The sequence below is a fragment of the Aplysia californica genome, unplaced genomic scaffold, assembly GCF_000002075.1.
Source record: "Aplysia californica isolate F4 #8 unplaced genomic scaffold, AplCal3.0 scaffold00117, whole genome shotgun sequence".
In the NCBI taxonomy this organism is placed as follows: Eukaryota; Metazoa; Mollusca; class Gastropoda; order Aplysiida; family Aplysiidae; genus Aplysia; species Aplysia californica.
Genome location: NW_004797387.1, coordinates 1,332,045 through 1,342,402, shown reverse-complemented (window position 1 = coordinate 1,342,402; position 10,358 = coordinate 1,332,045). Strand labels below are relative to the sequence as shown.

The following is a 10,358-nucleotide window of genomic DNA, read 5'->3' as shown; positions in this document are numbered from 1 at the left end:
TAAAAAAGTCTGCCTGTCAAGGCCAGCACGGGCTCTCTCTCCCTGGCTCCCTCCATCTCTTTGCCTCTCTCTTTTGTCCCTCTTTTTCTCCTTCTCTCACATTATCACAAACAGCACCTATCCCCCCCCCCCCAAACCCCTTTCATGCGATGGTGTAAAGTGCCTCAAATCACAAGAACCCTCTGGTCTTCATCGAGTGGATACTTTTCGCTGTTGCTTTAAAGCTCTTCTGGAAAACGTTGCAGTGGATCATTGAGTTGCTCACATTAAAGATCTCTGGGTGGTCCAAAATCGATAAGAGAAGTCTCCCCCCCCTCCCTCCCCTGCACAAAATTCATAATTAATTCCAACCAAACTGAAACTGTTAAATGCGTCCTGCACGCTCATATGACCTTATGCAGTTGCGATCGCCGTAAAACATTTACCGGTACTGAAACAAAAAAGACAGAGAGAGAGTAGATTGCTCAATAACTAGGCCTACTTCTATCCCTTCAGATCTTTACCTCCTTGATACTACGCTCTAAAGACGAGACACGGCCAATACATAGGAATTAAGGAAGTTGTAAGCACTGTGGTGATAATACTGATAAAAGCCCGACCCTCATCAGTCAAAGGGGAAAGATGTCCAACATTTCCCTCTCAGCTTTATTTAACAAAATAAGTAGAACAGCTTTCACCTCAAGTATTTTGTGGTCAGGGATGCTTTCACGTCCAGCAATGAACTACCACACCTTGCCATGACAAGCCCATTAAAAATTAATTCGCAGGACATATTTTATTCTGGAAAATTATTTTCCTTAAATAAATAATCTTAACCTTTCACTACACGAAAACGACACAAGGCATGAAAAGAAAAGGCAACAAATCAATGTTAACAAATTCTTAATAATTTATTATCATCTTAAAAAAACATTTTCTGATTTACAATAAAAACTCCTGAGAAGCACATGACTGTTATCTGACTCATCAACAATGGCAAGTATAGCCAGTTCATCTGTCCATGGACATGCCACAAAACAAAGCACCGGTGTTACAAGGAACCTCAAGAACTCTCTGCTACAACTGCTGCTCGTAGATTTTCACAAGCTGTTCGTCTGTAGCTGGGAATCCAGTGATGGGACAACAGCGGTGGCGTTTCACGTGCTCGTTGATGCACGTGTAGCAGAAGACATACCTGGACAGATTGAAAAATGGTTTATATAGACTGGAGGAACGAGATTTCAAACAAAGGACACAGCATTAACTGTCACAGTCATGGCTTACTTTCACACATCATCTAGTTTTCCAACAGAGTTAGTGGGTGAAGCTGTTTAATTGATTAAGGGTGTGCCTTCTGGTCTTTCAACAATGCACTGTTTTTGGGTCTGACAGTTTTTGGGACTGTCGGTGGCCTAGTGATTAGGCTACCAGACTCGTAATCGTGAGGTTGCGGGTTTGAGGGTTTGACGTTATTTCCTTGGGAAGGCACTTTACACGAATTTTCCTCACTTCACCCAGGAGGGAATGGGTACCCGACCATAGAGAGCAAAAGATCTTGTCAGTATGTTAGTGTTTTAGCTTTAGCGAATATAAATGGCCGCTTGCACTGTATGCTTCCCAGGAAGATGACATTGTTTCAGAAAGCTTTCGGTTCTGCTGGGATAATAAAGCGCATAGAGCTTGCTGTTGAGCGGGGATTTGCGCTATACAAATGTTATCCATCATTATTATTTGGGTCACTTTAAACAAAGAGGTATAATGGGGATTCTATAGCTTGTTCACTTTCGTCTGACCCCGTAAAGGGAATTCTTGCTCATTGAGAAGTTTACCTATACCCACGAAACTTTGCATGACACTTCTGCAGGTCAACTCCAAAACAAGATTTAAAAAAAAATCTTGACCCTGTGATAACAAAAGTTTTTCTCTTTGGGCCCTATATTAAAAACTGTTCTTTGGATGCATACACAGGATCACTAAAATAAATTACTTACAGTAGCCTTGCCTGCAAATTGCTTATTTTGAGACAGCGACACCGCCCTGCCCGCACATTTCAGTGCAAGCTTGTCGATTTCATCCCCCCGGCTGTCTTGACGTCTCCACGTGCTCCACGTGAGTCTCGAAAATACTCACCCCATCTCTTGAATCGTGTTTCTTAAGCGTACGTTAAAGTGCGGTGTTGGGGGAAATGTGTCAGCTTTAAAATGTTTTAGGTGTATGCTGTAAATCATCCCCTATTATTTTTTGACACGCATTAGGCTTATATTAACACCAAAAAAAAAAAAAATGTGTCGGAACATTTGTCTGCAGTGACTTTTATGAATGGGCTTTTTTAGATTCTGTTGGTCGCTTAACTTTTAAACTCGCATGCAAAGACCCAGAAAGATTAAATACAGCAATTTGTTTTTATCCCGTTTTAACCGCGGTCAGACGAAAGTGAACGGGCTATAGTTCGGACAACACCAAATAGACAACTTGTCGACCTCATTACACCGAATCTAAGAGGCGAATCTCTCTGATTTTTTTACATGCACCTCTGAATTCTAAAAGACATGAAAAATCTCAATTTTCGTGCATGTGCGACAAATATAAAAAGGTGCTGTCTATATAATCATTAATAATTGATAACTCATAAAACTCAACACTGCAAGTTTTTTTTAATAGCAAGCACGGTACAATGCTTAAACCATAACAATACAGGGTGTCGTTGCAGGGGCTCAGCCAGAAAATTCGGGGGGGGGGGGGGGGGGGATGATACAGTTTGGTCAAACTCAAAACTGAGGATCAACAGAGTGCTAACTTTGAAGCAGAGGCACCCCCTCCCACGTGCTGGTCCAATTGTTTGTTTTTGTAAAGTGTTTTACGGCGCTCGCAACTGCATAAGGTCATATGAGCGCGCGGGACACACCTTACATTTTCAGTTGGTAGGAAATTTTGAATGTTGCCCGGGTGGCGGCCGAAGCTTACTCTTATCGATTTTAGACCACCAAGGGATCTTTAACGTGCGCAACTTGCACACGGGCTCTCCGAGATTTTTCGCCCTTGTCCGAGAAGGTTAGGTGTAGATCTTACCTACCAGAAGATCAGGGGTGTGGCTGAAAGACAGCAGTAAGAAGAAGCGAAGGAGTAGCAGTAGAAAGGCTGCAGAGGAAGGGGCAAAGGAGGTGAGGGGGTGGGGGCAGAAAGAGGAGACGAAAGCAGACGACAGAACATTGCTAGAGAGCAGGAAATGAGGTGAAAGGAGACAAATTTAGAGAAGAAAATTTTTCGGTCGCTACCCGGATTCGAACCTGGGACTTTTTGAATGAGAGGCCAACACCTTAACCTCTAGGCCACGAGAGCCCCCCTTGCTGGTCCAAGGCAGAGCCGCCCTCCCCCTCTATACACATACATTTTCGAACCACCTAAATATGAAAGTAGTCTTTTTGGAAGAATTATTATTATTATTGTTATTATTATTACCATCATTATTACTATTATTATTATTATTATTATTATTATTATTTTATTATCATTTCTGACAGGTCAACATTATCACAGTAGTTAATAGTTCAGTAGTTTTCAGGCAATGTTTTTTTGTGTTTTTTAAAAATTAAGCAATCTAACCATGGTGATAAATGAAAACGCAAAAGCAAATTGAAACGCATGCCATCTCAAAGACTGTGAAGAAAGAAATTTTACTCATTGTATATCACAATTACTAATCAGTCAATCTAAATAAACCCACTGTTACCCACTAACCGCTGGACAGAAAAAAACTCAAGTCTTGCCGCACATGCAGTCAGTTAAAGAAAAAAGAAAATAGATTTGAACAAAAAACCCCCAAAAACCTGACACTCAACCGTTGTTCTTGTTCTAATAAAAAAAATTCCCGCCGAGACTGTAATAAAATACTAATGATTATATAAAAAAACCCATCTCTTTATAATTTGTCGCACGTGCACCAAAATCGAGATTTTTAAGGATTTTTGGAATTCAGAGGCACATGCAAAAAACCAAGGCAATTCGCCAATTAGTTTCGATGTAATGAGGTAGACAAGTTGTCCATTTGGTGTTGTCCGGACTATAACTGAGTAGTGAGTTTAGAATCAAGAGTAAAGTCAAGAAAATGTCGGTGACATGGGGATCAGATGGGTGGTCACTGGGGTGTGCCCTTGAGCAAGCCACGACAACCCTAGCTAGAAACCCTCACTAAAACAGTGGCGACTGGCAATGGCATGGTTGAGAAATTTTTCAGTATGGGTGTGATATTGTCTGTCTGTCTGTCTGTCTGTCTGTCTGTCTGTATGTCTGTCTGTCTGTCTGTCTGTATGTCTGTATGTATGTATGTATGTATGTATGTATGTATGTATGTATGTATGTATGTATGTATGTATGTATGTATGTATGTATGTATGTATGTATGTATGTATGTATGTATGTATGTATGTATGTATGTATGTATGTATGTATGAATATATGTGTATGTCTGTGTGTGTGTATGTGTGTGTGTGAGTAAGTGTTTGTGTGCGTGCATATGTGTGAGAGTGTGCATGCGAGTGTGCGTGTGTGTTTGTGTGTGTGTGTGTGTGTGTGTGTGTGTGTGTGTGTGTGTGTGTGTGTGTGTGTGTGTGTGTGTGTGTGTGTGCGCGCGTGTACGTATGTTTGCTGTTGTAAACCAAGTTGCCCTTCTGCGATCAATAAAAATGTTATTTTCAATTTATTATTTTAATTTCGCTATCCATGCAGATTTTTCAAATTTTTTTTCTATATCAAAAACTGAAAAAGGCATACACAAACAAGCATACTATAAAATATGCAAATTTGAGTTTTGCATTAGCACAGTGGATCGAACAGTGCAGCAACATTGCCTTTGGTATACTGTAGGTTGGAAATATATGTCCACTATATCTACAGTTAAGGGTATGATAGACACAGTTTGGTTGTTTAAACAGTGGGTAGGCCTAGTCTCCTGGCCTTCAGTATTGGACATAATTAGAGTGGTAGGGTGTGCGGGATAGGGGGGCTCTTGTTGCTGAATAGTCCGGCTAGCTCTGGCTTAAAAATAATGTCAAGCAATGTCTATTCTATTTTTTCATTTTCAATGCATCACATATTTCTAACGATCCTGTGCCTCTAAGCTGACATGACTCATCAGCCCATTGGTGCACTGGGGTCATCAGGGTTAGCAAGCATGGAGGCGACGACCATCTTAACTGTTGCTGTAATTGAAGATCTTTTACAGCCCCATCAACACAATTTAGATAAATTAAGAAGCAGGCTGCTTCCACCCTGTCTGTGACGAACAATCTGCGCTTAGAGGGATACCTACCACACCCAAACAGAAAGATAGAGACAACAACAACAAAAATTCTCCCAACTCAAGTCTCTAGCCAACAACTGCAAAGCAACAAACGACTATACCATAATCCCCAGTGACTCTGCCAGTATTGGTCACACTTTGGTCTATTTTTGAAAAGATATAACTTCCTCCCCATCCTCCACATAAAACAATTACACAGATAGACTGGAAGCGCAATGTTTCGACATTCATTTTTCATTTGAGTGGTCATTTTCAGGTTTTGCTTTTTTCTATAAATGAGTGTTTTTGTAGAGAACCCAATCTGTCCTCTTGTTAGTTACAGATATTTCACTCAATGACTGTTTATTTAACATTGGTTCAATAAATCTATTCAAAGTCTATGTTGAAATGACAGTAAATATCAGGTCTCTTCCTAGGCTGAGAAGTTTTGAGTCTGTTTGGATGATAAAAGCTAAGTGTTTAGAGAAGAAAGTAGACATCAACATTTCTTGACAAAAAACATTCAGTTTTGGTGCCCGCTTTACCATGGAACACACAGCAGACAAAGACGTTGCATGACCTATACGTTGTAGAGTACCTGTAGTAGCTTGCATACAACTAAGAAACATCAGCAATCATGTAAAAAACCCAAACCGGGAAAGGCCGTGAGCAGAAATGGACCTGACAATAAAAATGACAGCCAATACAGTAGAACATGGCTATAGCGAGACTTTTGGTTCCAGAAGAAATATCCTGCTGTAAATGAGTTCCCGCTACAGGAATGCAAAGGGGAAATTACCGAAAATTTTCTTTACTATCCACATGATTACATCCCTTCCATGTCAATATAATTTTCGCTTTAGAGTAGTCTTCCTTTTCTTGTCATCTTCGTTGATTATCTCGGCTTTTAATTCGAGTGAGAAGCATTTCCTTTAGTCTTTGTTGGAAGCCATCTTTTCCTCTGTCATGTTGCTAGTGCTGTCTATCGTACCGGAAGGGCAACTGTAGAACTGGTGAAGTGGATGCGTGCGTATGGTTGAGCATCAACGATCGCAATTCAATGAATCAGGAATCACACACTACATGCTCTCCTCTTCTTTTACTTTTTGGCCTAGTCTAGGGCTAGGGCTATTACAAATCTACATCACGTTTGGAGTGGTTAACGCGTCCCTCCGCACCATCTCTCTCTCCCCACCATTTCTCTTTAGGCCTACCGCCTGCCCCACCTCACTCATCCCTGGACTAGCCAATCACAACAATTGACTCTTTATTTGTAGCCCGCCTACAACCACCCCCCCCCCCCCCCCCCCGCTAGAGCTAGCTCGATCTCTCCCGCTGTATCCGAGTTCAGGACTTTCCTTGTCCCCCTATATCCAGGCATAAGTAATTGAGTTTACATTATAGGAAGAAAACCGGGGATTCCAGTAACGTCCCGCTGTAGGGAAGCGGGTGCCACTATAATCCTGTTCTTCAGTATATTCATTCTCATTTTTTGGGAGGGATCAGAAATGTGTGGGTGCACTTATAAATGTGAACAAATCAGAAAGTAGTTGGTCTTTGAAAGTGGCAAGAGAAATTGAAAGAAAATCTTGACAAGTCTGGAGCTGAATCAGTGTGGGGAAAGAACACCCTCCCACCCCAATACAGCGAAAACTAATCAAATGTTTCTTTTTTACCTTTGAATCAGCCAAACGTGAACACGGCGGGTGAAGGCAACAAAACAAAGTAATGCAAACGTACTCACCCTGACACAACCAGAGCAGTGCTGTTGACCCTCTCCCTCCTACACAGAGGGCAGCACGAGCAGGGAACATCTTTCAGCTTTTCTGACTGGTAGACAAAGCAGAAAGCAGATACTATTGTCAGCAAGCTGTTCAGATGTTCTGTCTAAACCCAGAAAGCAAAATTTCTCAGCAGTAGGAAAATAAACTCTTTCATAAAAATAAAAAAATAATTGTGCATATGTGAGGCATCGTGGTGGAATCAGGCACTCGTTCAAAAAAATTAAATTAAAGAAATCTGCATTTTTTTGGCGGATGCGCAATTTTTTTCTAATTTTCAGTTTTTGGCTCAACACCTTTTAAGTCCATTTAAAAACAAATGAAGCTACAGTGAGGACCTAGCACACCTCTCGGATTGGCCCAAATATAGATGACATCTATTTTTGTCATCTTCCGGAGCTTCCCCCAGGACTCTTGGGTTTCTCTTGAACTGTTGACTCCCTGTCTTTGTTTTTTTTGTTGTTGTATTAATTTGTGTCATCTTTTATAAACAATCTCAGATCTCGTTCCATAAATTTACCTTCTCCTCAAAGTTATACACACACACAAGCGTGTGCACACACACACACACACACACACACACACACACACACACATGCAAAGTGGGCCCGTCGTGGTGAGATCTAATCAACTGGAGAGGGAAGCCCCGGAAGACGATAAAAATAGATGGTGGAAATACGTCATCTATAATTGGGTCATTCACAGAGATGTAGGCCTACTAGGTGCACGCTGTAGCTTCATGTTTTAAAAACTCACTTTTGTGTGGATTGTACTGAAAACCATTGATTAAAGGCACAAAAAATGTAAATTTTCAGTTTCCAAGGACTGTCAGGCAATGTTAATTATCAAACTTTAGAGGCCATTTTCTTGCTAATTTCACCTCTGAAAACAGGCGACCTTGACCTCCTTCAATTGAAATTTTTGACTTCTATTCAACATAGATAGATTTTTTTTCACCAAAAGGAAGGCAAATAAACAGGCTTTAAGATGATACCAATAACCCCATACGTCCAAAAATTGACGAGAGCCTGATTCCATCACGTCGTGACACATATATGGTGGAATCAGGCTCTCATCAATTTTTCGGCATGAGGAGTTGATGGTATCATCCTAAGGTCTGTCCATTTTCCTTCTTTTGGGTGAAAATAATATCCATCTATGTTGAATAGAAGTCGAGATATGTGTGATTGAAGGAGGTGAGAGTCATCTGGTTTCAGAGGTAAAATTAGAGAGAAAATGGCCGCAAAAGTCGAGTTATTTCTTTAGCCGGAGAGTCCATGGAAACAGAACATTTAAATTTACATTTCTTCTGCCTTTAATCAACGTTTTTCGGTACAATTCACACAGAAATGCTCTTTAATGGGCATGAAAGGTGTTGAACCAAAAAACCAAAAAACTCCATAAAAATTCCCAAACCTGCGGGAAAATGCAGATTTCTTGACTTCCATAATTATAGCTTTCCAGTGACACTGAATTAGCACCAGACTTTTCCAGCATTTTCGTTTCTATGACCATTTGCAAAAACTGACATTGTTCTGATATCTTTACAAATTCATAAGTGTACGTGCATATGTCGGACACAAAAACTAAGAATGAATGTGTCAGCTGTCATTATTTTTATTCCATACAAGAAGTTCATCTCTACCCATGTATTAACACAGTTTTGTGTTTTAAAAAAAATCGCATAATACATCTTTCTGCAGGCTGCCACAGACACAGCTTAAATCATAAATAAAGGCAGAGAATCTTTCTCTTGTTTCATACTAGAACAAAAGCTAACACTGAGTTTCTTTAGTTAAAAAATACAGATGTGCATCTTTCTTCTCTTATAACTTGACTATTACTATTTGCGCAGATTTAAGATTTCTCATGGTAAAAGACATGATATTCGTAGTCAGTTTTTCACATAATTTGGAGAGATCTGTCGTGCCGTTTTATAATAAACAATCATTTATTCATAAGTATGTAAGTAAAATACGACAAATTGGGTACTCTACACACAGTTGTCTAGAACAAAAACTAAGGCAAGGAAATTAACCATTCTAATGCTCCAGACATAAAGCTTTTAGTACATCCACATAATGGTTTGCTGTATGGAATGGGGAAGAAGTTATATCATTTCAAACGTAGACAAAAATGCTAACTTCTTAACCGACACCGGCAAAGTCGCTTCAGGGCTCATTAATCCCATCCCCTGACCCCGAGCCGGGGAGCTCCGGCGGGCTACTGAGTCACGCCAACTAAAAGTAACAGAATCGGGTGAAAAGTGCACCCGTGCCGAGCTCGTTGAACCCGAGTTCTACTGTATAACATAATGTGCCATATCAGTCCGTACCTTGCTAGATTATGACACAGACTACCCTGATTCTAACCCTTTTAGACTTCTTTGAACTTGCACAGTCTAGAAAGTCTTCATGGCTCTTTACCAATGCCCATGGTTCTTTTGGAGATGGACTTCATTATAGAGGTCCTACCTCTAAAATAACCAAGTTGAAAAGAGGCATCATAATTAACACGAGACAAAACATGACAAATACCTCACAAAATATTCCTCAGCATCCGTTTTATTACTCTTCTGCCTTCCCCTTCTAGATACAGTCGAAACTGCCTTAACGGAAACCCATGTAAAACGGAAATCTGTTTTAACAGAATCTCCCCGCTCCCCCCTTGACATATTCCTCATTAATTACCTGTATAAAACGGAAACCTGTCCAACGCGGAAACGGAAAGAAAAATCCGCTCCCTTCCAAGGGTTTCACCTGTTTAAGACGGAAAATGCTTTGCCCGCTCAGCCCTGATTTGAAACAAAACTCGCAAGTTTGGTTCCGTTGGCTTTAAACTTAACGCCATGGCCATGCCGTTGGGCGAGGAAGGGGAGTAGGGGGTGCTATTTGGGGGTAGATGTTACCCCATCATGTGAGCCCTGAGTGATGCAGATGGTCAGTGTAGTGTGGGTGTGAAATCTCACGACTGCCCGTTAGAGTGCTTGAGTAGCCAGCCACTACGGAAACTTTCCTGGGTAGCCAGAAGCCAGAGGTGTGAAATTAGATTGACCAATGCCAGCCGCCCTGATCGTATGGCCAGCCAAGAAGAGTTCCTCGAATCGTTGTTACAACAATGGCAGTGAGGGGTGGCATTGGTGGGTGGGACTAAGGGGGGAAGCAAAGGAGATGTTCAAACGTTTCTGTTTTTGATAGGTCAAACAGTGGTCCTATGAAAGGCAAGACACGTAAGACTGACGCATGTCATTATCAGACAGGATAGCAGCTGAGAGGTGTGAAGTTTTGACCACTGCTTGCCGAACGGACAAGCGATCCTTG

At 41.0% G+C, this 10,358-nt stretch overlaps 1 protein-coding gene across 3 annotated transcripts in view; it reads right to left on the bottom strand.

Moving 5' to 3' along the window:
* Positions 1–871: 871 nt before the first annotated feature.
* The window catches only part of LOC101857017 (peroxisome assembly protein 12), a 22,203-nt gene continuing 12,716 nt past the window's right edge, over positions 872–10,358 (bottom strand). For 2 of the 3 annotated variants that reach the window (XM_035969118.1, XM_035969117.1), the window contains exons 8-9: positions 7,002–7,087; positions 878–1,174 (exon numbers count right to left, since the gene is read on the bottom strand). In XM_035969118.1, coding sequence (XP_035825011.1) covers positions 1,057–1,174; positions 7,002–7,087 — 204 coding nt within the window. In that variant the 3' untranslated portion in view covers positions 878–1,056. Of the gene's footprint in view, positions 1,175–7,001; positions 7,088–10,358 lie in introns of all 3 variants that reach the window. The other variant, XM_005095942.3, reaches the window with a different exon arrangement.